Source organism: Molothrus aeneus, chromosome 9 (assembly GCF_037042795.1).
Source record: "Molothrus aeneus isolate 106 chromosome 9, BPBGC_Maene_1.0, whole genome shotgun sequence".
NCBI classification, from domain to species: domain Eukaryota; kingdom Metazoa; phylum Chordata; class Aves; order Passeriformes; family Icteridae; genus Molothrus; species Molothrus aeneus.
In genome coordinates, this window is record NC_089654.1 from 19,028,812 (window position 1) to 19,056,039 (window position 27,228).

At 42.9% G+C, this 27,228-nt stretch overlaps 2 protein-coding genes across 4 annotated transcripts; one reads left to right on the forward strand and one right to left on the reverse strand.

Moving 5' to 3' along the window:
- Positions 1 to 14,227, forward strand: MFSD14A (major facilitator superfamily domain containing 14A). Its single transcript, XM_066555654.1, has 12 exons — positions 1 to 206; positions 5,543 to 5,638; positions 6,666 to 6,728; positions 7,280 to 7,407; positions 8,458 to 8,572; positions 9,681 to 9,899; positions 10,192 to 10,305; positions 10,744 to 10,815; positions 11,277 to 11,389; positions 11,544 to 11,641; positions 12,160 to 12,323; positions 12,903 to 14,227. Exons 1-12 carry the CDS (start codon positions 120 to 122, stop codon positions 13,107 to 13,109), a joined length of 1,476 nt encoding a protein of 491 aa, XP_066411751.1. The 5' UTR covers positions 1 to 119; the 3' UTR covers positions 13,110 to 14,227.
- Positions 13,641 to 27,163, reverse strand: SASS6 (SAS-6 centriolar assembly protein). Of its 3 annotated transcripts, XM_066555651.1 has the most exons (18): positions 27,069 to 27,141; positions 26,026 to 26,086; positions 24,393 to 24,472; positions 23,071 to 23,175; positions 22,609 to 22,780; positions 21,600 to 21,677; positions 20,502 to 20,621; positions 20,222 to 20,413; positions 19,823 to 20,017; positions 19,400 to 19,489; positions 19,128 to 19,307; positions 18,421 to 18,502; positions 17,940 to 18,049; positions 17,003 to 17,125; positions 16,595 to 16,683; positions 16,056 to 16,147; positions 15,864 to 15,966; positions 13,641 to 14,671 (listed from the first exon to the last, which is right to left on the reverse strand). In XM_066555651.1, the coding sequence occupies exons 1-17, from the start codon at positions 27,134 to 27,136 to the stop codon at positions 15,878 to 15,880; spliced, it is 1,926 nt and encodes a 641-aa protein (XP_066411748.1). In that variant the 5' UTR covers positions 27,137 to 27,141; the 3' UTR covers positions 13,641 to 14,671; positions 15,864 to 15,877. The 3 variants fall into 3 exon arrangements, with proteins under 3 accessions (XP_066411748.1, XP_066411750.1, XP_066411749.1); XM_066555653.1 differs by lacking the exon at positions 13,641 to 14,671 and having other exon boundaries at positions 14,785 to 15,966; positions 27,069 to 27,163; XM_066555652.1 differs by lacking the exon at positions 13,641 to 14,671 and having other exon boundaries at positions 14,785 to 15,966; positions 24,393 to 24,406.
- Between the last annotated feature and the right edge of the window lie 65 nt (positions 27,164 to 27,228).

Consider the following 27,228-nt stretch of genomic DNA (forward strand, 5'->3'; position numbering starts at 1 on the left):
GCAAGATGGCGGCGGGCGCGTGAGGGGTGGCGGCGGCCGCGCCGGAGGGACGGAGGGAGCCGAGGCCCGAAGGGAGCCGGGAGGGGCCGCTGGTGCCGCCCCCGGGGTGCGATGGTAAAATGACCCAGGCGGGGAAGAAGAAGAAGCGCGCCGTGAACCGCAGCATCATGCTGGCCAAGAAGATCATCATTAAGGACGGCGGGACGGTAAGGCCGGGGGCGCGGGGCGGCCCGGGGGACAGCTGGCGGCGGCGGGTCCCGAGCTGCGTGGCGGGTCCCGAGCTGCGTGGCGGTGCGGGGGCCGGCCCCGGACGGGAAGGGCCCGGTCCGGCGGGGGTCGGTGGGCCCGCGGCCCTCGGGCGGCCGCGCCTGTGTCGATCGCGGTGCCCTCACGGCCGCCGCAGCCCCGATGGCCGCGCTCGGCAGCCCGGGCCGGTGTCCGCGGGGCGGCTGCCCCAGAACACCTGTGAGCGCGTCGGGCTGCTTTGCCCCGCCCGTGAGCGCAGTTCGTTCCTCGTATGGCTCGCGTTTTAGGTCGCGGGAGCGAGTGCGGCCTCAGGCGCCGGGCCCGGGGCACGGCGGGTCGTTAGGGCCGGCCGAGGTGAGCGGGGCATGTCCGAGCCCACCCTCGCCGAGCGCGGCTCCTGTGAGCGGCGGCTGCGGGGGCGGATGCGGGGCTGCCGGCGGGGCAGGGAGCGCTGTGCCCGCGGTGCCCGTGGTCAGACAGAACCGGCCCGAGATGGGGGCAGACACCAGCGCCTGAGCAGTTCCGCAAAGGGCGCCTGAGAGAAAGGCTTTGTGGTTCTTCCACTGTTTTGCTTCCTCGTAAATACATAAATTCGAAAAAGAAAGGAAGTTGTTACGTGTTTTGGCTGCTGGAACTTGGAGTTGGTTTGGGTGTGTTTTCTGGTAGTTTTGTTTTGTGTTTTTTTTTTTTATTGATGGGTGCCATTACTTCCAATGTATCATTGCCCCTGGATTTTTTCCACTTTGTAACACTATGTAGCTTCGATGTGCCCTGTTCTAAATACAGTGGCTTTATTTCAAGTAAAGAGACGTCTTGACAGACTAAATTGCTGATGCCCCTTCAGTTTGTCTTTTTGGAACAATAATGGAGAAGAGACAGGTGTGAGAGTCACTATACTTGTTCATCGAAGTGGCCAACTGGCTGGATTACTGAAGTGTTAGGAAGCAAAATTAATTCTGGTATTGGTTGTTGGTGTTTTCCTGGATGTGTTTCTGCTGTTTTTAAAGATAGAAATGTATGAGATTACCTTGTACAGATGTTAAATGCAAATATTTTAGATCGAGTAGTACAAGCAGAGTAAATGTCACTCAGTGGACATGGTGCTTCATAATTTCTCTGGGAGTATCATTGATTAAGATACACTGTGTTTCCAAGCGTCCCTAACCGCTCAACTTTAACTTCTTTTTGCCAAGAGAGGAGAAAGTATGTTACAATTAACTGCATTCTGTGATACTTTTAGTACATCATTCAGTGCCACCAGTTTCAAAAACTGAGTGCCAACTCCCATGAGTTCTGTATTAATCTAGTTTTTGGAAATCATGTAAAAATGAGCCATAAACATTACATGAAGGTATGTAGATTGTTGTTAGGCAACAAAAACTTCCACTTGTGTTACTTTCTGCCTTCAAATAAATGTTTGGGAAAATATTTGTCTTAAATACATATTTCTAAGTTATGAAGTTTGATATAAGAGTGTTTTTATAGCAACAGCAGAAACTTAGTGCATGGAATTTTTTAATATTTGCTGGGATGTTAAGTTGGCCTTCAGTGTCCTCAGCTGCTTCATTCGTTCCCCAGTGTGGTGTGACATTGTGGGAAACAGGTACCTGAATATGGCCCCCGTGTCTTCAGTGTTTCCCACTGGCAAACCAGTAATTAATCAAGCATCTTTGTGCAAACTTTCCAGCCTGATTGGTTTATTTTGGAACTGTTTGACATCAGACCAAATTGTGTGAGCCAGAATGGGTAATGTACAGATGGTTAATGAGGCAGTGGCACAGGCAGAAAGAGTTTCTGATTGAAAACCAAGAAAACCCCACAAACAAGCAAAAAGGAAAACCCACCCATTGTTTTTGCAAAGCCTCTCTTCCCACTGCAGTTTCTGCTGGGTCTCCTTGACAAGGCAGTGGGTGGTGCAGGAGCTTGGGTTGGTGCTTGGTGATATTTTTGTGTTTTTCTATTTGCAGCTTTAGTAGCTGTATCACAGAAAGAATGTGTAATGGTGTGTTGTACTCAAGTGTGTGTTGTCAGATTTCACCAAAGGAGAGGCAGTAACACCAGTGATGTGGTTTCATAGACTCACAAATAGTTTGGGTTGGAAGAGACTTTAAAGATCATCCATTTCCAACCCCCTGCCATGGGCAAGGACACCTCCCATAGACCAGATTGCTCAAAATCCCATCTGGCCTGCCACTGAGCACTTCCAGGGGTGGGGCAGCCACAACTTCGGTTTCAACACTTTCCCCCCCCCCCAACAATTTTAATTTTTCCTTCTTTTATGTATTCATCTTTTGTACGATGATGCATTTTTGAAGCAGTCATGGAATGAACTAGAGATGAGAACTTTGTTTGGTACATTTTTCCTTTCCAGCAGAGGAGCAGCAGCTGTGGTCTTACACACGATACCTTTGTTGCTTTTGTGGTTATTCTGTTGTTGTCAGCTATGTGTTCTTAGGCTTGCCTGGCATGTACACTTTTTATCACTGGCATGACTGACAGTACAAAGTGTTTGATTAAAGGCATCTTCTCTCTAACCATAGGAAAAGGCATTCTTGGAGCCCTGTTTGTGCAGTGGGTTTAGCCAAGCACAAATACACTCTGCTCTGGCTGCTGGTGCCAGAGGAGGGTTGCTGTTACTGTGATTGGAACATCTCAGTTCCAGCTTGTTTTCACAAGGGCTCTGCATCTTTTCTTTCCAGGTCTGGGGCCTTCTGCTTCAGTTGCACTTGTGCCATTGCACTGGACTGTGTTAGCCCATGAGGAAAGCACAGGGGGCAGGTGGGTGGGGTACAGCAGGGCTGGACACCCAGCGCCTGCACTGCACCTGTGGGCTCTGAGTGCCTCTGGCTGGCACTGAAACCTTGGGGACTGAATGCTTGTAATGTGTCTGAATACACTGCACTGTAACTGCTTATCCTCCCCTTGCTCTCTCACCTCAGAAGCACCCCTGCTGGTTGATAGTTGCCACCACCTTTAAAAATTACTATGGAGGTGAGGATCTAAATGTGACTGAATTACTTCTTTTTTAATAGATAAGAACAAATAACAGTACCTGTGATAAGTGAGCACTAGCAGCAGGAAAGAAGGGAAGTTGCACCAAGGTGATCTAAGTGTCACTTCTGCTTGTTCTCATCAGCGTGTTGGAAAGCTCCGTGGGTGTTGCTGACAGCTGGTGGCATGGCAGGGGGCAGCAGTGACCCACCTGAGCTCTAAAGGCAGCAGCAGTTCCCCTGTGCAGAGCAGCCACTGCTCTCGTGCTGCCGATTGGCTTTGTGCCGGTGCTCAGGGAGCTGCCCGGAGCGGGACAAAGGCGGCACAGGCACAGATGGAGTCACTCGTGCTTGCTGGGAATGGGCGTGCTCTGACCCCCACGCTGGGAGGGCTGGGATGGGTTGGGACACCTCCCTCACTGTCTGTCAGGCCTGGGGGTCACGGGCCAGCAACATGACAGGAATCTGGGGGCTGTCAGTGAACCTGATTTCATGAGACTGAGTCAAACAGCTAACACTGATATTGCAGTTTGTGCAGAGCTGGATAAATTTTTAACCCAAAGCTAAAATAAGGATTGTGGGTGGAAAGGGAAAGGAATTGTGGGAAGAGAGGATAATTATAGCCACTCTCTGTACCTACAAAGACTGTTAATTTACATCCTTGGGAGAGTGGGCAGAAAAAACAGCAGAAATATCGGTATGGTATGTCTGTATTTACTGAAGAGGGCTTGGGAAAGAAAAATAGCACAGTGCTGAGGTGCTTTGTATTTCACCTTTTACAGACTGTTATGGTTACTTTTGAAAATTATCTTTTTGATTAATTAAAAATTATCTTATGATCTTATTTAGCAATAGGAGTAATTAGGCAGTGAGGTTTTCTGTATTTATTTCCTACATTTGTTCAGTAAGATTTTTTTTTTCTATGTTGGAAATATTGGAATCTAGATAGAAAAGCTAGGTGTGGCTGCATAAATCTAATAAAAGAATGACTCCAGTATTACCTAACTGCAACTTAAAATTGTGTAGTATTTGAGGCTGGAAGACACCTCCAACATCACCAATCCAACTGCCCCAGTCTCTTACCCCAGACAGGTCAGCTGGAGCAGTTTGCTCAGGGCTGTGTCTAGTGGGGTTTGGAGGCTGGCAACTCCACACTTCACTGAGCAGCCTTTTTCAGGAGGGGTTGCTTTTCTGAGGTTCAAGTATAATTTCTTGTATTTCAGTCTGTGCCTGCAGTCCTGTCACTGACACTTCTGAGAAGAGTCTGGCTCTTGTATTTACTCCTCCATCAGCTACTTACACACACTGATAAAATCCCAGTGAGCCTTCTTGGGAAGCAGCTGTGGTCCTTAGCCTGTGTGTGTGCTCAGTGTAAACGCCAGGTCTGATCACATCAGGGCCACTCTGTTAGTAACTCACCTTTGCACAAAAGCAGCACAGCAGATGTTAAGGCAGCGCTTCTAAGTTGAAAGAACACGTATGAAATTTCTGAGGAGTTATTCATGCTGCTTTCATATGAGAATAATTAGTGAACCCTATCCTTAATTTGCAAATGTTGAATTGTGGCATGTTGTTTGACAGCATTTACAGAGTCTACAAGATGAGCAGGTTCTCCCACCCATTGTCTTTTTGTTCTCTTCAAAAGCTGCTTCTGATTCGACCAAATCACTGAGAATTTCAAGTTTCTTTTGTCAAATCTTTTATCTGCATCTCTTCCTGCATTTGAAGCACACTGTAACTGATAGGCCTGCACTCAGTATTTGGGAAGTGATCAGTGCTGTTCCTCAGATTTGCTTCTGGTGTTTATGATTTTAGTTTCTTTCCTGGTTTAGAGCTATGTTTAGTATGGAGCAGTGGTGCATTTTAGTAACAGAAGAGCTGTTGATAGGCTGGGTAGTGAGACTTGGGATAGCTGAGTGTGAGCACTGCATGGAAACTTGATTCCATGTGGCTTTGTGTCCATGTGTACACTTCAGCACTTTTCTCAAGGAAAACTAACTAATTGTCTGAAGAAGAGTCTCTTTTCCCTGTAACATCCTTGTTTCCTGGACTGGCAGTGTAAGTGGTTTATATTTTTGAGATGGCAGTGAAGGATTCTGCAGAGTAAGAGTAGGACACTTCAGGACATTAGCATCAAAGGGTTAAAAAAAGGAGGCTCATTCCATACCAGTTAGTTGGGTAACTATTCCCAAGTTTTGAGTCCTGTTTCATTATTAATTGTTCTGTTTCTAGTGTTCAGGTGCATTTCTCGTGAGTCTTACTAGATGATCAGATGTTTTAATCACCTGTCTTTTCTCCTATTTCAGCCTCAAGGAATAGGTTCACCCAGTGTCTACCATGCTGTTATCGTGATCTTCTTGGAGTTTTTTGCTTGGGGACTCCTGACAGCTCCCACTTTAGTGGTAGGTGATCCTTAGGAGCTTTTTCTCACTGTATGGGAGGTGGGACAATTACTGCAAAGGCACTGAGCATCTTCTAAATTGCATGAAATGAAAATTACATATCACTGAGCTGCTCTGTTGTGCAAGTGAAAAGTTCTATATTTTTAGATAGTATCAGAAATTTCATTTATTTCACTATAGCAGTGTAATGGTGTGGCACAGCTGTTTACATGCAAGTCTGCTAACACTCAAGCTCACATGTAAATAGTTTCTGATTGAAACCAGTAAGGTGGTAATTAAATTATCTTTCCTTTCAAGATACCATAAAATATTGGCATATTACAAATGTAAGGACAAAAATAGACTTGAAATGTGGTAACAGTTACACCAGTCTGTTACACCAGTCAAAGCATCCCCATGATTAGTGAAACAGCCATACCAATGTGTTTGTATCAAGGTACTTTCTCATGTAGTTGGTTGCTTTTAATTTGGATTTAATTTGTGAGTGATACATGATGACAAATTGAAAGGAGTGAAGGCTTAAAAATCTCCCAAGCCAGCTCCACTTTAAAAGCAGTCTTGGTGCTGCTCTGAAAGCTGATGTTACCCATCAGCAGTGTCTGGGGCATGAACTGCACATCATCACTGAATGGAATCCCTCTCATCTAAACACAAATCAGACTGAGACAGCTGCATTTCTGGATTCTGCTCACCAAACTGAGAGCCACTCCAGGATGGTGGCATCTCTCCTCTGTCTCTCCTCAGTCCCCAAACAGATGACACAGTAGCATTTGGACAATCTGGTCAGAGATAATTTTCTAGGTTCTCTATGGTATATTTATATTTCAGGCACTGAAATCTCAAAATGCCTTCCATGCAAATTAAAGACTTGTCACATTATTTGTGGTTTGCCCTTTTTTCTTTTATTTTTTCCTCTGTATTCTATGAAAAATAAAAAAAACTGCTGTGCATCCTAAAGTTGGATGTATCATGAGCAATATTTGTAGTTCATATTGTGTAAATGACTGTATTCATATTTCCTCTCCAGGTTTTGCATGAAACCTTCCCAAAACATACATTTCTAATGAATGGTCTAATTCAAGGAGTAAAGGTAAGTTGACAGAAGTTAATCACAAGCACAATTTAAAGTGAATGGTGGGAGGAATGTAGAAATAACTGCCAACTGAGAGAAACAGTCAAGAGGTTTTTCAACATGGCTTTCACAGCATGAATAAAATGGGAATAAATTACTGCTGAAAGTGCAAATGTGCCTCTTTTTACTTTTAGTAAGGTATTGCTTGGTCTGTATCTACTGTCTGGGTTCAGCAAATAAAAAGGTAGTTCCTTAATCCCAAATGATGCACGTGGTGCTGAAAGGGGATAATTTTTCACTTGGAGTTTGTTGCTCCAGTAGACTATAAAGCACAGTTCATGAAACTGCTTGTATGACTGGATCATCTGCATTTTGAATTTTGTGTAGCTCTGAGATGACAGATCTCAAGTTTTATGGAGTCAGACGTGGGATAGAAGATCAGTGAGGCCACAGTGCCTTTGGTGCATTGCAGGGTAGCCGTTGGCTTGAATGGAAGCAGAGCCCAGGCTGCTCTCAGCTCCCCCGAGTCTGACCTCTCCGTTCTGACTTCACATGTTTTGTTTCACTAGGGCTTACTGTCGTTCCTCAGTGCCCCACTCATAGGTGCCCTGTCTGATGTGTGGGGACGAAAGTCCTTCTTGCTGCTAACAGTATTTTTCACCTGTGCACCAATACCACTAATGAAGATCAGCCCATGGTTAGTAAATTGTTTCATGCCAGATTGGCTGTTGTTTTTCAAGGTTGCAATCAATGCTTGTGTGTGTAGCATTGTGATAAAATGTTCTTTTGTGCTTCATGGAAGGTGGAGGCTTTTGTATTATTTCTGTGCAAAGCTGGGGATACAGTCAACCTGTAGCAGCTGCCATAGGCCAAAGGCCTTGGTCAGAATTTCAGTAGCTGCTGATTTTGATCTGTGTGCTGTAAGCCCTACATCCAGCACATCTGCCAGAGCTGGAGAACACTGTCCCGTGAACTGTGTAGGTCTGGATGGTGGCCACAGTTCTCACCCAGCTGCCAGCCAGCGACACTGCAGTCAAAACCTTACCTAATGTGGGTGCATGAGGTAACCATTTGTAAGGTACAGTGTTGCAGCACTTTTACACTTTTGTTTCTCAGATTCTAAAATCGACCAGCTTTCATGCTGTGTGCACTCTGCTGACCTGGTAACTGGCTGGAACACTGCCCAGGTAGGGCAGGAGTCAGAGCCCTGGGCTTGCTCCTGAGCCATGCTGTTGCTGAGGGTGGAGCAGCAGTGGCACAGCCTGCGCTGACACAGCCCAGTGCCAGCAGCCCAGGCACCTCCGTCAGCCTTTCCTGTTTCCTCTCTGATCACACAGGCTGCTCATCTCTCTTCAGAAGAAGCTTGTTTTCTAAGTGTACATTAAGGTTTCCAATGCCAAGTGCTAGTGTCTGTAGCATCAGATATGGCTAATGTGGAGGCCTTTCAATGACCAAGTTCTCAAAATACTGAGGTTCCTAATTTGCTTTGGGTCATAGACCAGTTAAGTTTAGTAGTCATTAATCACAGCAGCTTTTTGTAGATGTTACAAAATCGTGCTGCTTGTACTTAGTGCACATCTGTGTTACACAATTCTATCAAGACACAGTGACATTGGCTTTATCCAAGATTATCTCAATAAATTGTCAAGATAGGTTGGACAAGGTGATTTACTGTTTAACTGCACTTGGATTGAATAGACTGTTTGTTTCTGTTTAGTTGTTCTAATTTTTTTTATCATGTTCTTAGGTGGTACTTCGCTGTAATTTCCGTGTCTGGAGTTTTTGCAGTGACATTTTCTGTAGTTTTTGCATATGTAGCAGACATAACCCAAGAACATGAGAGGAGCATGGCCTATGGTTTGGTATGTATTGTTTGGGCTCTTTTCCTGTGCTATTCAGTACTAAGGCCTTCCGTTTGTAATGCTTATCAAAGCTGTGGCTTTGTTTCTTCTGTGGCAAGTTAATTTTAGTTTGGAGTCAGTTTTTTCTGTTTAATTGTTCCTGTCATCCAGTATCTATCTCTTGAAAATTCTGCTTCTAAATGAAACAAAACATGGCCTTGTCAAAAACGGTCATGCCTGTCTTAAGGGCTGTTATCAGCCTTAATAGTGTAATTTGAGGAGGTTTAGTTATTTGTGTATTGTTGCCCTCTCTGGTACTACTCTGTCATTGTTTCACAAGTCTCACCTTTTGTTCTGGAACTGCCATTGTGTGATACTGGGTTACCCCTGCCTGTGTCTCCTCTTCTGAGCTGCAGTTCAGAACAAACATAGCTGACTTACTTGTCTGCTTGAAGTTGTTACAACTCACCTCTGTTTCTCTGTTATCTCCTGACAACCTGCTGGGTCTCAGGAGCCTTGACAGCCTCATGTTATTTTGGATTAGCAAAATCATTTGTTGTGTTTAAGTTACAGAATCCATTACCATTCAGCAGGAAAAGCTGAAAGCAATGGATATAGAACGAAATAGTTCCTTGGTGCCTGTACACATCAGGATTGAGATATATTGAGAAAGTTGTTTCAGTTTTTAAGTTAGTATCTTTCACAAGGCCAGCTGATTAACTGACAACTACTGAGTTGGATTAACCAGCATATTACATTTAATATACCCTTTATACATGTGCTTTTTTTTCTAATAGACGTTGCCTATTTCACTAATACGAAGATTAAATACAGCTCATTGCTTCCCAGAGGCATCAGCAGAATCTACAGTTAATTAAACCTAATGATGTCAGTACATGCAAGAGTGCTGTGAGCCTCACATTGCTGTCCAATTATCAGAAAAAGAAAATCTTTCTTAAAAAATTGTGATTGTCTAAAATGCACAACTGCTCCCAAATAGGCATAGGGAAAAGGTTACTTTAAATCACTGTGTGATTATAATGGTTAGGCTTCTGAAAAGGAGGAAATTTGCATAATAACACTACTGACTTGTCGCACTGCAAATCTTACCAGCTGTTATTTATTTCAGGTTTCAGCAACTTTTGCAGCAAGTTTGGTCACCAGCCCTGCTATTGGTGCCTACCTTGGCCGAGCGTACGGCGACAGCCTGGTGGTGGTGCTGGCTACAGCAATCGCCTTGCTGGACATTTGCTTTATCCTTGTTGCTGTGCCGGAATCGCTGCCAGAGAAGATGAGGCCAGCGTCCTGGGGAGCACCCATTTCATGGGAACAGGCTGACCCCTTTGCAGTAAGCTACTTAAATTGGGAAGATTTTGTTATTTGTAGATACTGAGCTTTGGACACAGGCAAGAGACTGAATTTACAATAGTTCAGGCTTGCAAAAGAAAGCCTTCAATTCCTTCAAGCTTGACCTTGCTTCACTGGTGATCCTTTTGCTGACAATCTTGCTAAACATACAGAGAGTTCTTTGGTGGTGCTGCATAACAACTTCATTAATTGTCAGGCTTTTCAGGGCCCAGCTAGGGATGCTTTTTGGAAATAAAGGTGGAATGTTTAGTAATTCTTTTTTCTTGCCGTAGTCCCTGAAGAAAGTCGGCCAGGACTCCATTGTGCTGCTAATCTGCATAACAGTCTTTCTTTCCTACCTCCCAGAGGCAGGCCAATATTCCAGCTTCTTCCTATACCTCAGACAGGTAATGTAACGTTTTGGTATGAATTTGAACAAAAGTAAATTTACAGGACTTAAGAAAGTTTTCAGTATTACTGAACTAATATGGAAAATACAGATAACTGATGTAAGTTCCATTGTTGTTCAGTTTTTCTCTTTTAGATAGGCAAAAAGAGAGTAAAGTGATGAATGAGTTATAAAACAATTTCTTGTATTTTGCAATTATTTGCATTATTCTTGGACTATGAGGTTCAATATGTTAAAATGGTGTTATTTTTTGAGGGAGCAATTTAATTGTTTTTTATTTATGCCCCTTTATTTTTATTTATTTGCTTGATGTAATGGAAAACACAAGGAACTGAATAATACTGGTCTTCTGCATTGTGTGTTGCCTCACTGGGGCTTGTGACATCATGATACATGGTTTATGGTTAATAATCAAATTGCCTTTTTTTTAATATAGATAATGGGATTTTCATCTGAAAGTGTTGCAGCATTTATAGCAGTTCTTGGGATTCTTTCCATTATTGCACAGGTGAGTTATTGCTCTGTGTGTCATTGATTTGGCAAGCTGAAAAGAAGGAAGCACTGTGGAGAATGGAGAACACTGTGGTTCCTTCCATAAATGTAACTCACCTTTTCTGTGTCAGTTTTTTTCTAGATCTCTAGAAATTAGTTAAGACTCTAACTTAGATGAAAACACTTGACAACAAGTGTTTGGTTCATTAAGGGAAAACTAAATCCTTTGTGCATCAAAGAAGGGATGATGGTTTAATCATGTAACTTGCTAAATGCTGCCTTTTTTTTTTTTTTGGTAGAGGCAAATACTGCTTTTGAAGAACACTACTTTAAAATAATATTTCTGCATGTATTTGACTTTAAGAATAAAATGTTTTCAGGTGTTGTTTTTTTTAATTCATTAACTCATCAGCTTACTTGTGTTAAACCTTTAAGAATGTTATTTTTCTGACATTTTACTTTTGCCCTCTCTGTTAGACAATAGTGTTGAGTTTACTGATGCGCTCCATTGGAAATAAGAACACCATCCTGCTGGGCCTGGGGTTCCAAATACTGCAGCTGGCCTGGTACGGCTTTGGGTCAGAGCCATGGTACGCACATTTCCCTTTGCTTTGACTGATGCAGGGTTGGTGTGCACTGCAGCCCTTCTCCAAGGGTGCGAGTGCAGGAGAGCCAGCCCAGCATCCCTGCACTGCCAGGGCAGAGCTCCAGCCCAGAGCACTGACTGCAGGCTGTGTTTTGCAGGATGATGTGGGCAGCGGGCGCCGTGGCTGCCATGTCCAGCATCACTTTCCCAGCGGTCAGCGCCCTGGTCTCACGAACTGCTGATGCCGACCAGCAGGGTAGGTTTGCTCCTGCTTCTTGGAATTCTAGTTGAGGAATACTGTGCAGACAGACATAATGGGGGCTGGGCTTAGTGCCCGTCAGCCAGGCTGAGTCTTGGCAGGGCAGCCCAGATACCTGAGCTTAGGGCACCACATTAAATCCAGCCTGCTTGAAGGTGCACTGTGTGTGTACCATGTACTTCTGCTGCAGAGGGAAAACTCAACAAAGCCTTACAGTTACAAAACATTCAGCAAACTCAATGCACCGTTCCTCACTGTAGCACACAGTGCTCTGTCTCCTGTGTGAGACAGTGTGCATATCCCAGCCTCTGAACTAGCTTAGCATGGCAGGCACTGCCACTCAAATATATGATAATGACAGGCTCTTTGTGACCCTTGTTTACTGCTACCCATAGTGCAACACCATTTAGAGCTTTCCTGCTTGCATTAGTTTCAAGTCAATTAAGGCATTAGAAATAGTTAATTATGTATGTTTAACTACAGATAGAGAAGAACATGTATTTTACTTTTCCCAGGTGTTGTTCAAGGGATGATTACAGGAATCCGAGGTCTGTGTAATGGTTTGGGACCAGCGCTTTATGGTTTTATATTCTATATCTTTCACGTTGAATTGAATGAACTGCCCATGCCCGAATCATCGTCAGGAGGTAGTGTGGTTGCACAATACCATTTACAACAGGTATGTTTCTTTTGTACTTACTGCTTCCAAAAGAAGTTAGGAAGGGCTCCTGGGCTCATCAGTTCTCCAGTTCTCTGATGCTGTGGTACATTTTCTTAGGCTGACTGTAAATGGAGGGTGTAGAAAGAGGTTCCTAAGTCCTTCTACGGGAGGGCTGCTTAGCTGATCTGTTTAATTGCATGCACCAGTAGAGTGTAATTTTCAAATAGCTACAGCTGACAGTCATAGACAACTGTGACCTTTGTGAGGAAAATACGTGGAGGGAAGGATGGACAGATAGCAGTGGTGAATGTTTCTGTTTTGTTGTCCTTCTGCCGAGTTGTTTTTTTTTTAAATTGAGTTTTTGGGGAAACTCAGCAGGAAGAACTTGCACTAGAAAAGGAAGCTGGCAAGCATTAATAAGAATCATGTGCTCCCTTGTTCTAAATCTTAGGATGTAATGTTCTTTCACATTCCTTCTCAAAGCCTGTGCTGTATTCACTGCTGTGTCAGGCAACAATGCTTGAAAGTGGGTAATTAGCAATTGTAGGCAGTTAAGGTGTGTTGAAAGGCTCCTTAACACTTTGTTGTTGTTTTCAGAACTCTATAATTCCTGGACCTCCATTCTTATTTGGAGCGTGCTCTGTGCTGTTGGCACTACTTGTTGCCTTGTTTATTCCTGAACATACCAACCTAAATGTAAGATCCAGCAACTGGAAGAAACACTGTGGCAGCCACGGCCATCCCCACAGCCCACAGGCTCCTGGTGAAGCTAAAGAACCATTACTGCAAGATACAAATGTATGACAAAAATCCAGGAAGACCGTTTGGACTCTTCTTTCATCAGCAGTCTGGGATACACATTCCAACTCCATCAAAATGTAATTTCTTAAGGTAATCTTAAGAAGCATCTCTCTGCATGAAATCTGTAGGAATTGAAACAGGAGCTTTCTCCAAAGATGTTGCCATGAACTAAAAACTTACTTGCTTTTATAAACAAACTGTTACATACTTGTCTCTTGCCATGAAATACTGTTACTGCTAAACTTTACATTCTTAGTTCAGAGACAAACAATAGAGTCAAGGCATGAGCATGTGTCCTTCTGTTTCCTTACGGTGGTGAGCTTTAATTCTAGTCATGCTACGTCTCAATGAGACAGACTGGCATCCATGTGGACCCATTCGTTTTAATGTTGTAAAATCTTGGGTCAGCTGATTCAAAGCCTTAATGTAAATGTACTTCAGTAGGGAGGTGAATTGGTATCATTTCTTTTAAAAGTCACATGGCAGGTTTTTTTTAAGTTTGTACTAATATAAAAATCACACGAGCACGCTTGCTGAACAGTAAAAGTTATTTTTATGTAAGTGCATTTACTCTTTCTATTTTTAAGAAACGGTCGTATCAAACACTTGTTGAAATACAAAGTGGGTGTTTTGGGCCTACAGATTTTAATACTGGCTCCAAACCTCTGCTTTCCTCTGTACCGTTTATTGAACCACTCTATTTCTGATGTTTGCGTAATCATCAAGGACCTCAAAACTTGAATACACAGACTGAACTCTATAAGCTGATAGCCTTGAATCTGTCGTGTGCTATATAGTGGCCTTTGAGGACTGTCACAAGAACCCTTTTGCATTACAGAGCTAAAGTTTTAGTCCTAAATTTTCAGGATCCTTAGTACAGAAGAGAGCTTTATACAATTACTGATGTGAATTTCTCTAAAAGTGTATATTTTTGTGTCCAGTTGTATTATTTAAGTGTTCCTTTGTATAAATTTGTGTATAAAGTATTGTATAGGTTTAAAATGTTTTCATCTTGTGGTTATTGCTTAATGCTTTTTTACCTTTGAACATTCACCATGGTTGACCAAGAGCAGGAAAAAAAATGTAAATATACTGTTAATAAAGTTGAATATTTTAATGAATTTTTAAATAATGTGAATGTCTCTTCAAACCTTAAGTGAAGTTCAGTAGTTGCATGTGTGTTATACTTCAGCAGGTGGAAAAAGTCATCTGGAGTAGTGATCCAGCCTCGAGCTTTATGTATTAGCTAAAGCAGCCCTGAGCACAGTGGAAGGGTCCCTGCTGAATAACAGCACAGCTGCCTGCAGCTGCTCCTTGTGTCCTGGGGACCCAGTGGAACAGGACCACCACAGATCCAAGGAACCAGTCAGTGACTCAGAGCCAGCCTGGCCAGGGCTCCCTTTGGATTGCAGTGGCCTGGAGGGGCTGCCACTCTCCTGTGCCAGCAGCTCCTGTGCCAGCAGCTCCTGTGCACGGCAGGATGGACACAGGCTCAGGCACCTGAGGACCGCAGGAGAGAGGAGCTCTGCGGGGCTGGGCCTGGGGAGCAATGAGCACACGGAAAACTGCAGGAAAAGGTAAACAAAACAGAGCTGTTCTGGTGCTTACCTCAGCCGGGAATTCCAGTACTGTGGAGATGTTGGTTAGTACTACTCCTGAAAGAGTTACTAATCAGAGCTTTTGATAAAAACCATTTAATATTTCCATTAAAATGTACACATGACAAAACCAGACACTATACAATAACATGGTGCTAATTTATAAACAAATGTACACATTTCACACAGCAAAACAAACCACTGAAATGTACAATCCTCTGGGTGCACCTGAGTTAACTAAGGTAAAAGGAATGAAGTATCTTTACCAAAAGTAAGGAATGGTCATTGTAAGGGTACTTTGCCTGGCATAAGTCCACGCATGCTTGTTCTGCAGGGGACACCAAGTCCCAAGGGTTATCCCAACATTTGAACCCAGACAGTAGAACAAGCTACAGAGATGTAAGAGTATCTAAAATTTCTGTATAGTCTTACAAGTTGTAAAGTATGATTTATAAAAATTAGGTAACTTTAAGATGTTGATACTTGTCAACAGTTAACTATTCAGCTACTTCACCTTTTAATGTTTTATGCATGGTGGCCTGTGGAATGTAATACTGAGAGATTAACAGAAAAGTTAGGGGAACCAAGACTGAGAATTTTTAATTTTTTTACCTTCAGTGAAATAATTTAGCATTTTTAGTATGAGATTATTTGTAAGTCTGTATGCAATTCAAATAAGCTGGTTCCAAAATTAAGCAAGTTTTTAAAACTAAACTGTGTAAGGGAAGATTAGTGAGGCAGTCGTGCCCCCCCATATGAACTGAAATGGACAGCATAGCACAGTTCTCCTGTGCTCCATTCTCTGAAAGGAGTCAAGAAATAGAAATTCAGGTAATTGTTCTCACTCAGGGAATGTACATTTCACCTGTTTTTTATAAAAAAGAGAACTTTGGTGAGTTTTTAGGATTTACAGGGTCAACAATATACTACAAAAATTCTGCACAGGCTGGTGCTGTCAGGGTTGTTCCCACTAAGGCTCCTTAAGGCTTTATCTTCTTCTCCTCAGGCTTAAGCACCCTGAAGCATCATCCAAGTCGGTCAAGATCCCTTCCTCAAAGAAAACTGGCTCATAAAATGATGTCAGTTCACGCTGATACTTTACTAACACACTATTGCAGGACATTTAAAAATCCCCCAATGGTTAAAAGAGGACTCTTACTGTAAGAACCCTGTCTATGATCCAGGAAAATAGGCTGAGGCAGGTGTCGCAGCAGTTTTTGGCGATGGCTGTGCTTTGGCTGGCAAGTAGGGCCTCAGGTACTCTGCAGAACAGCACAGGACACTGCATTGAACCATGGCTCTCACTGCCCTTCAGGTACATTTCAAACAACGCCTTCTGTTTCCTACTTACCCGAGTTAAGTGTGTTTTGACTAAGCCCTCGTAAAGGAATGCTGTCATCTTTTTTCTTGAAATACTTTGATTCCAGCCCCAGCTGATCACCACTAGAAATAGAAAGGCAAAGTAAAAATTAAAGCAAATGCAGTTTGTCATCAGTGCATTATAACAAGGGCAGCTGCAGACTTGGTCAGGAAAATCTCCACTAGAAGTGCAACTACTGCATTTCATGACCTTTACCATGTAAAGTTAAACCATCACTGAGTAGCTTAAGAACAGCCTAGAACTAATTTTTTTCAGTGACCCAGCACCTGATGGCTTAGATCTGTCAGCAGGAGCAACACTGAACTGCTGTTCCTTGGGGCCCACTCCTGCAAGCACAGCTCTTCCTTTGGTTTCAACAAACCAACACAAAACTGGTGAGCATGGTAATGAAGAAAGGCAGATCACAGAACCAGGCTAGAACCTTTAGTAAGCTCCAAACACACCAAGCTGACAAAGGGCTTTATAAACTGAAATAACAAAAATACTGAAGAGCAGTAGCTGACACTCACTTCTCCTTGTTTGCTGCATGGCCAGCTGCAGGCACTGTGTGAGCATCCGAACACCGAGTGGGTTTCAAAAGCTGTGAGTTCAACTGAACCTGCAGAGACAAAGAGCTGCAGGTTAAGAGTTACTCCAGATCTGAGTTCCCTCCCCCAAGGGCATTCACAGAGCCAAATTCCCAGAGATTCCTGTTTCTACACCTCACTGGCTCTGCTGTGCAGCAAAGCCTGTGAGAAACAGCCTGAAGACAAGCATTAGCTATGAAAAACAGGCATAATGCTCAAGGCAGAGAGCCTAAGAGTAAATACAGTAAATAGCACTTTGAGAAATAGTCAAGATGTTGTGCTTTGATATTTTATACAATTGAAATAAAATTTTATACATTCTTAAGCAAACAAAAAAGTCACAGTGCCTGCCTTTGATACTGGACATTGGGAATTTCCATTTTTGCTGTGTATCGGTTCCAGAAAGTTCTGGAAGGCATAGAGAGGCGAAATGGGATGACTGAGTCCTGAGCTATGAAAGGATGGTCGGTCAGGCTGTAAAACAAATAGAAACTCATCCATAAATGAGAAACATAATTTTACAAGTAACTAGAGATTAAAAATTCCAAATTTGACAACTAACTGCCATTACAAAGCCAAAACTTATGTGAGTCTTCCTGATGGGAAGAAAACATCATTTTTTCAAGATTCACACACTTAAGGAAAACATAACTTTAAAAAAGTTAGATGAGATGAGCACTCTCAGCTAGTAAAAGGCTACACACCCTGTCATTGATTAAAGCAATTAATGTATCCAGCTACAAATCCAGAGTCCTCTCCTTATGAACAAGCAGCTCATCAATTCCTGTTGTCAATGTGACAGCAGAGCAGAGTACAACACAGGGTGAGAAGCAGCAAGTCACACTATTCAACAATGACTGCAGGCTGCATTCCTTAGCCCCTGACTGTGCTGTTTCTAAAAATCATTAGTTAAGAGTACTGAATTAGTACTCTTTGGGTTTTAACCTTTACAAAGAGAATTAGTAAGTTAACCTCTCAACACAAAAAAGCCTTCTTTTTTTTGCCTTCGCTCTGCACTTCATCTTTTCCAAACTAATTCTGTTATTGCCTTGTGTATTTTATGTAAACAAGAGCTTAGAAGATTCTCACCTACAAGGCCCAGGGCATCAAGAAGCACCCAACAGAGTTTTATATTATTGAAAAACAAACAAACACACAAAGCCAAACCTCACCCACCCAAAACTCTAAGGCCAGAAGATGAAGGCACTTCATTTTTCCTCTTTGAAGGGCCTGCATTTTAGCAACTGATGCCCACCTCACCAGCCTGTTATTTACAGCTCTGCCTTACCATGCTGAGAGGTGAAACAGCAGCCCTCCCACCAGCGTGGGCACTGGCAGGGCTGTCCAGCTTCTTTGCCATCTGAACTTCACTCAGCTGTCTGTTCAGCCACGTGATAACTGCAAAGAGGCAGAAAAAGCTCAAGTCCATTTGCTGCCTCTTACAAGCTGCTTGAAGGCCACTAGGCCTTCCTCACACACAGTGACAGCTCCCTGGGTGTTTTTCCTCCCTAGTACCAAGCAAAGCCATTCGTTGAAGGTCCCTCTCCCCTCCAGGCCTCAGAGCACGCACCCCACAGCCCCAGGCACAAGCCCCAAAGGAATCCCTACCTGCAGCTCTTGGCTATTGCACAGCCAGAGGCTTGTTTTCTACACATGACAATAATGGCAGCTCTTCACAAAAACCCCAAAAACTGCTCCTATCAATTTCAGTACCAGTGAGATCACTGGGTCATTTTTACAGAGGGAGAAATCAAGCTTTACAAACCTACCATTTTCATTGGTTTTCAGCAACTGCTTACTTTCTTCAAGTTTTTGTATTGTATTTTCTAGCTGCTCTTGTAGCTTGCAAACCTGTAATTCCCATAATAATTGTAACACTATCAGGAGTGTTATAGTGCTAGTGTTATACTACTAGCTACAAACAACAACAAAAAAAGCATTTATGAAGTTATTCTAAAATTAAAGAAGTTTGAACTCAGTTTGTTGCTTTTGTACCATGTCACAAAAGCAACATGGTAATTCTTTTAAAGGAAGCCCTACTTTCAGCTAGGATTTTGACAAGGTGGCAGCCAGAATCCTTTCTGACTTTTATTTTTCTATGAGTAAATAGTGCAAGGACTCTAAACAGGGGAATGTCCTGTTTAATGGAAGAAAAAGGTTCACTCTGTCCTTGTTCTTATTCCCTTCACCAACTTACCCATGAATGTGCCTTCTAAAGGGTGCTGATTCATCCATTACATTGCTTTGTTCTCTTCAAACCCTTTTGGTTGCCTTCCATATAAATGGATGGCTTTTACAAATCAGGTTAACATTAAAAATTCTGAAAGTTGCTGACACATTTAAATAAATATGTTAATAAGCAAAAGAGTACATTCTATTGCATGGAAAGATTTAAGATCTTATTTCTATAACTAAGTCAAACCCCACAAAGTCCATACAATAGCATTTCCAGCACACAAGGTTAACCCAGCAGTACCTCCTGCTCTTTCATGCGAAGGGATTGTCCCATCTCCTGCGATTCCCTCTGCTCTTTCTGAAGTTTCTCTTCTTTTTCTGCCAATAGTTTTTCCTGCTGAATTGTTACTGTATTCTTCAATTTTAATTTACTCATTAGAGTTTTCAAATCTCCTTGTAATTTCTTGATAATTTCATTAGCCTATCAAAAAAAACCCAAGCCATGTATTACAAAAATAAACACCTAAGAATAAGGGAGATGTTGCACAAGGGAAGTGCCATGTTCAAACAAACCTTAAGGAGCTCAGCTGACAGTGATTTAATTGTTGTCTCGAGTTTTTCAATATGCCTTTGTTTTTCCTCTGTACTCTCTTCCAGTATCACCTTGAAAAGAATGTTACAAAATATAATAAGGCTGTGATCCACATTGTTTATGATTTCAAGTAGATTTAATTGTTCATAATTCTTTGAGTACTGTCCTTACAAGGAACCAGCCAGTGCTTTTCAGTCAAATTTTATAGGATCTGGATTACCCAAAATCCCATAAACTATTACTCTAGTACCACAGGATTAAATTTGAACCCAGTATACTTTTGATGCCATAATTTAGAATCTGAACTACATTTGAAAGCTGACAGGCTGTATTCATAAAAACTGGTCAGCAACTATTCTATGGAAAGCACAATTAGGAAGGTTAAAAAAAATTAATGAAGAAACCTTTTGCTCCTGTGTCGCATCTAAGACTTCTTTTGTTCTGGTGACAAGCTGATCTTTGTCTTTGATCTCTTGTTCCAAGACAGCAACTCGTGTCTGCAGCTGATTAATGAGTTTCTCTTTTTCATGACACTCAGCATCCAGAGTTGTGTTCTCCCGGCGCAGGGACAGCACCTCCTGCTTTGCTCTTTGACATTCCTAAATGTAGGGAAGGAAGTGAATTTTATTCTTCAAGAAAACCTGTAACAGTAATTTAAACAGACATATTGAAATAGTAAGCATAATAAGGAATAAAGAGGAAATAAATGAGCTTAATATGCTGTATTTCCTGTGACATGCCAGGCAGGCACTGTTAATGCTCTAGCAGCAGTAAGTTTAATTTTGGATATTGGGAAGCCGTACATCTTCTAATCCAGAAAGCTTTGCTTTCAGTTCTCTGACGGTGGAGTCTCCTTTGTATCTCCTCTCTGTTAGGTCTTTATTGATGACCTCGAGTTCTGAGAGCCTGTTCTGCAACTGCTGAACACTTTTCTGATGCAAATTTTCCAATTCCTTTTTCTGTTGTTCATGCTGCTGTTGGTACTGAGTTTGTGCCTGTGAGAAGCAAAGAAAAGAAGCAGTTATTCGATGACTCTGACTATTCCCACACAAGAATCTTGTTCATTCGTTCCAACCATTGTACCTGGAGAGCTCTTTCCTTCTCACTTGTCAGCTCCTGGGAGTGTTTGTTGCTCAGAGCTGTAGTGTAGGATGTCCATTCATTTTTCAGTTTGTCAAGTTCCCGGCTCTTCTCTGACAAGCTCTGTTTAAGTTTGACAAAGCACATAAAGTTTAAAAATATAAGCATTTCAGCCAATACTGACTCTTTACTGTTACTTACTAAAAGGACATGGAATTATTAAAAAAAAAAGTCTAAATTTCAGCACCAGATGCTGAAATATGTTAATTTTGTAACCAGGAAAAGTAAGGCACTGAGAAGCTGAAGAGCACTGTTCTAATGCTGTGGATAAAATAATCTTAATTTCCAATTGCATTTTTTTCCAACCACTATTCAAGAGTGAAAAAACAGCCCGCTGATGCTCTCTACCCTTGTAACACAGAGCAGTCAGGGGTAAAAACAGGGAGAAAAAAAACTAAGTTCTTCAGTGGCATCTTTTCCTTTTTTTATTTGTAAATCTGCATTCCAATTTAGCAAATACATTCCAGTAACTCAAACTGAAGCTGCAGACATGAGGCAAACAAATATTCCATTCAAAAAATAATTCTTAACAGTTTTAATGGAATTGTTCTGTTTCATTATGGTCAAAAAGTCACCTTGATAATTGCAGAATCTGACCCAAATCATTCTCTTGAAATACAGAATTACTATGCTGACTGCAAAAACCAAAATGGAGTAATTAAAGTCCAAGACTTCCAACTTATTTACTGCAGTTTCATAACTTTCCAAATAAAACAATTTCCAATGACTCATGGAATATATGAAATATATTTATCATTTATCTTCACATGGCCATATATTTAGTATTCAATTTGTGTGTGCACACACAGACCTCTGCACAAAATAAAGTAAAATTCTGCTTGAGCACTGCAAGAGCTCAATTTAATTCTTCAGCTCCTGGCTTTACTCACTCTGCAGAAAAGCTACAGCAGACTATTCTCTTCAGTCAGTCTCAAGTCAATTATCTTGGCTAGGTAGTGGCTAAGCAACCAGCCTACAAAAAGGGACATTTTCCATAAATCAAAAAAGCTGCAACACACAAAAGTTAAAAATTTATGTTACCTGTTGAGTGTAGCTCAGTTGCCTGGTAAGATCCTCTTCAGTTCTCTTAAGCTTTTCTTCCAACATCAATTTATCCTCCTATGTACAAATTGACATCAAGTCAAATCCTTAGCTCCCAAAGCAGAAGTAGCATTTAGCTCCCATTCAATCAGCACAGCCTGCCTAAGCACCCAGATACTCACTGTATTTGTGAAAAGAGCACCTTGTTAATTGTCATACTGAAAAGGATATCATTAGTAAATTCAAAAGAAAAGGTATTAGCCCACAATGTAAAAACCCCAAATTAAATTCTTAGCAAATTTCTACCAGGAAATAGTATCTTATTTACAAGATATGCTTACAAAGGAGTTACTTAAACAAGAGATCAACTGAAATACTGTCAATCTATGTTATTAAATTGGCTTATTAGGTGTCTGGAAACATGACAGCACAACAGGAGAGACAAATCCCAGGCTTTGAAACTGAAACAGACAACAGTCCAACTTTAGTTTCTCACAAAATCAAACCTAGCATGCTACCAAACTGCATCAACATTCCAATTTTAATTGGCTTTTTATAGCTGTTAGTCCTTTGAAGCCCACCAAGCCTCACAATTACCAGCAGCCTGTGCTCTCCTCCAGCCAAGTGCAGAACAGACTGAAGGTTCCAGTAGGTGCTGCAGCTGCTCTGGCCACCAGCAGCACAGGCTGTGAGCAGGGCAGTGCAGCAGCCAGGGCACTCAGCAGCTGCACAGCACATGCACTGTGTGGAAAACACCTCCCTCCTGCTGCTTCAAATGGCACTGCCTGCCTGGAAATGCATTCTCCCTGCAGGGGGATGGCAGTGAAACAATTCAGATTTTACAGCATGCACCCAAGTAGCTGCATGCAATTACATATTTGGGCTAAAAGGAAAAAGAAACCCGAGCATACAGCTTGGTACATACTTCTGAATGACTCAGAATGAAAAAAATGCTTAAGTACATACAGCATTGAGGCTTAGTTGCAGTTACAATAGACTTTCATTTTACCTTAAGGCATTTCAAACAGTTGGCTAAAAACTTCTTTATCTCTGCATCAGTTCCCGGCAGGAATTTTAGAGAGAGATGGGTAAGGTGTTTGAAAGGGTTGGTCTCCACTACATTTAAAGAGACAGGTGTGTGATCTAGAGCAGGTGCTGAAGAAACTAACTGCAGCAAAAACCTAGGGAAAAACCAAGATAATCAAATGTTTAGCATTTTTTTTTCCCTGAAACTACCTGTAGATCCTAATCTATTTCCCAATAAAATATATTTTATATGTGCAGTAAAAGGCTGTCCAGTTTTTGCTCAAGAAAGAATTCTCCTCCAAAGACTAAGGTTTTGCCACATCCACCAACATATGCAGGTCAGATTGTCCCTTTCTACTGACTCTTCTCAGTCTGAGTGACTGAGAGGCGTTTTAAGAACTCAACAGGTACACACAGAGTAACGTGGCACACGCTTGTGACCTACCTTGGGATATCTTTGTTCTGCTCCTGAATGCATTGCTGAAGCAGATCTATAAATTTTTGTGGGAAAGCAGAGAAGTCCACCAAGAGACCTTGCTGGGATTTCAAACTATATGAACAGACAGGAAAAAAAATGGTAATGATACAGAGAACTGTAATTTATTTCCTATAACATATTTTGTTTACAACATTATAAAGAACCAGTTCGGGTCATTAAAGTTTACTAGCATGTCTTTTTCAACCAAAAGTGTGTCCACATATCACAAAATCACAGAAGTGCTCAGGCTGGAAGAGACCACAGTGGGTCAGCTGGTCCAAGCTCCCTGCTTGAGCAGGGGCATCCTGGAGCACTTCTTGGATAATAATCCCCAGAGGACACTTCTGATCACAGGAGCTCTTGCAAGGGGGCTGCACTAATTAAAAACCAGAAGTTGCTGTGGTGAACAAACTTGTTCCTTTGAGTAGGCATCACCCTCAGAGCACAGCGTGGAGCAGGGATGGGAAAGGCACAGGACACAAGCACGTGACAAGGAGGGAGCCTCAGCCATTCCCTCAATCCCCCCTCGCCCATCTCTGCCTCCCCCTTCTGCACAGACACAGCAAACCCAGACCAACACCCCACAGTGCACACACAAAGCTGTGCCCCCGAGCAACAAAACACTCCTGCACATCCCTCCTGCAAACACTGCCTTGCTTTTGCCTTTTGATCCTCACGCTGGTCACACCTCCCTCTCTGAAAACAACACCAAAGCCACTCCCCCCGCCACCCCTGCCAAAACCCCTAACAAACAAAAAGAACCACACCAAAAAAACCACAACAAAACAAAGCAAAAATAAAACAAATAAATACCCAAAGAAAGCAGAAAACTGTACTGATCATCTGTTCATGCCTGGAATCCAAATTTGATGATTTGCTCAAATTCTGAGCAAGTAAATGAGACCCATCGGTACAATTATGCAAGAAGCTCCTAAGATACAGGCCCAGGTCTGTAAAACCATGTCCATGCAAACAGACTTTCTTCTCGTAATCATTTCCTGAACTAGTTCATACACACATACACACACAGTAGTCTGTACGAAGCAGGTGGGATAAACAGAAGACACCAGCAGAATTCCTCTGTGTAACCCGAGCTGGTCACCCTCCTGAACCTGGCTGTTTGACCCACTGGTCAGAGAACAATATTGGCAAAACACTGACAAAACTCCACAAGTGAAAACTGCCAAAACCTGAACTCTAACATGGACCACTCTAGGCTAAAAACGTTCCCTTTTTCTTTTTTGCCATTTAGAAATATTTCACAAAGAAAACACTGTGATTTCACTTACCTTTGAAAATCTTCCTCTGATATGACAAGGTTATAAAGGAAAAAGGGATCATTATCATCAGTCAATCGAACAGCTAAGTCCTGAAAAGATGTACATTTAAATAAGATTAAGATACTATAAATATTTTAAACCAGCATTGCAAACAGTATTGAATGCTTTCATTGTTTAGTCAAAAATACAAGAGAATTGTGGCAACAGATTCAGAACATGTAAAACATTACCCTTTAACACAACTTCAAATGTTACAGCAGGAAAACAAGGAAAACTCTTTCATAAAACCAAACCAAGTCAAAACCATAAACTTTGAGCAGCTAAGGTTTTGAAATTCAGCGTGTATCCATAATTTTTCAGAGAAAAAGCTATTTGCTCTTTTTTCCCCTCACGAAATAAGTGTAGCACTAGCAGTCCACTGTCATGCTTTACTAATACATCCCTCCCATAACTGGAAGCCTTTCAGAGCACACTACTCTGAAGTTTATGAAACCACCAGCTGCTTTTATACTCTGGAATACAGAGCTCTGCAGATTGGATACAGCTGAATCCAGGAATCCCATATGGCAATGCAGGATTATGCTGCTTAGCTTTGATACAGACGCTCTGGAAAACCTGCCCTCTCCATAAGCATTAAGCCTGGAATTCCAGGGACGGGGTTATTCAGTCATTAGGCTCAGGCAGCTGCTCCCTGGAACAAGGCTCACCCCTGTGGCAGGGATATTCCTGAGCAGAGGTACAAAAGTACAGCAGAAAGGTGTCAGCTGCCCCAACATAATACAATGTGACACAGCACTGTACATACACAGAACTGAAACTTCTTTCAGTAATTCAGGCGCCAGTAACACCAACAAAACTCTCAACTGGAGATGCATAAACAAACTCAGGGATTTACACACACAGACAGCTAAAATCAACGCCACCCAAGCCAGCTGGGGTGGATTGATGGCTGGGATAAAATGCCTGCTTGGGCTGATATCCCATTAGCTGATTAGGTATTGGAAGTTCCCCTTTAGACTGCTCACTCCCTGATGGACTCCACTGCATTTCCAGTTTCCAGGCTCCTCCTGACACAGGCAGCAGCTCAGCACACACCTCTAACTGAACTGCTTCTGCTCAGAGGGAAGCACCACCACCACTGCCACCAGCAGCAGAATCTGACCAAAAACTGCTGTACTCCTATACAAACAAATCTCTACCCAACAACAGCATAACCAATCTTAGCATCATGCTGGGGGGATAACAAAGAAAAGATGACAAAGTCTGCAGCAGTGAGAACTCATTGTGATTTTCCCTGAGAAAGATTACTTTTTACTCCCAATTTAGAACCTTGAACTAAAGGTACTGCTAAGCTCTAACTCATGTTCCCCTGAGCATCTCCAAATACTCTACATATGCAAACTTGCTAAGACCCATCAACAGCCAAACTAAAATAGAGGGCTAAAAAAGGCTGGGGGAATGGGGGGAAAGAATGGAAAACCACAATACCAAACCAACTAAGCTACTCAAAAATTGTATAAAAAATAAACTAAGGCCAAACAGCAAACACTAAAATCCCACTTTGATTTTCCTTTTTCTACTTCCATAAAATGAAATTCAGATAATACCTAATTAATTACAGAAATATGATTAATTTACAAACCTTTTTATGAACAGGATTAGAAATTGACAGTAGTTCAATATTCACTCGAACATTTAATCTCCTGTGTACAAAAAGATGAAACTCAGTAATAAATCAAGAAAACATTCTCCAAATAAGATGTGTTCATAGCCGCATTAAAGGAATCAATGACATCTCAAAAATAAAAATTTAGGCAGAAACATTAAGAAAGTTTCCACCGATGACTACACTTAAAATATAAGAGTTTCAGTCACTGCAGCTCCTCAGTCAGAGCTGGATTTTTGCTGCTTTCTTGTTATCCACCAGACTTTAAATGGCAAGGCAGAAATTTTGAAACTGTCCAGAAACTAGAACTTTTGTAAAAGCCTGTTGAAATTTATTAACGATTACTCAAACTCCTGATAATCATTTATCCAGTACTACCTTGTCTTAAGTGATTTCTTATCCGGTACTAAGTCACTTATATTACCACGCACACCACAGACATCAGTCTTTCCGTGCCTTCTTACACTGCCTAACCCCGACAGGACCCACAGTGCCGAAATTCATCTATTTTGAAGGGACGCTTCACATACGGAATATCTGGGCTTTCCCAGGCACCACCGCCTCGCACAGGTGGCTCAACCCGCGGTTCCCTGGGCCGCGGGGCGCTGAGGAGGAGCCGCGCCTCAGGAGGCCGCGGAGCGGCGGGTACGGCGGGGGAGAGGCGGGAGCGCCCGCGGGCAGCGCCGAGGCCCGGGAGACGCCAACGGCCCCGGCCCTCGGGTCGCCTCAGCCCCGGGCACAGCGGCGCTTCCGCCGAGCCACGGCGAGCTCGCTCCGCTGCCGGCGCCCCGCCGGCTTCGCTCCCTTGGCGAGGCACCCACGGCGACCGCCCGGCCCTCACCGGCTGCCTCAGGCCTCACCAGACAGGACCCTCCCTCACCGCGCGGGTGCCCGCAGCAACCCCGAAGCGCAGCACCGCAGAGCGCTGCCCAGCGGCGCTGAGAGCAGGCAGGAGGAAAGCGCCTATGGCTCGCAGCCCCTCTGAGGAGCACAAAGAAGCACAGCCGGACCGCACTCACCGCTCCTCGCAGCCACAGCCCCGCACACGCACCGACACCGCCCGGTCGAAGATCCGCTCCGCCGCCATCTTGCTCCCGCCCGCGGGGAGGGGCCTCAAGATGGCGGCGCGGGGGCCGCCGGGAGCGGCGATGGCGATGGCGGAGCCGCAGCCGCAGCCCG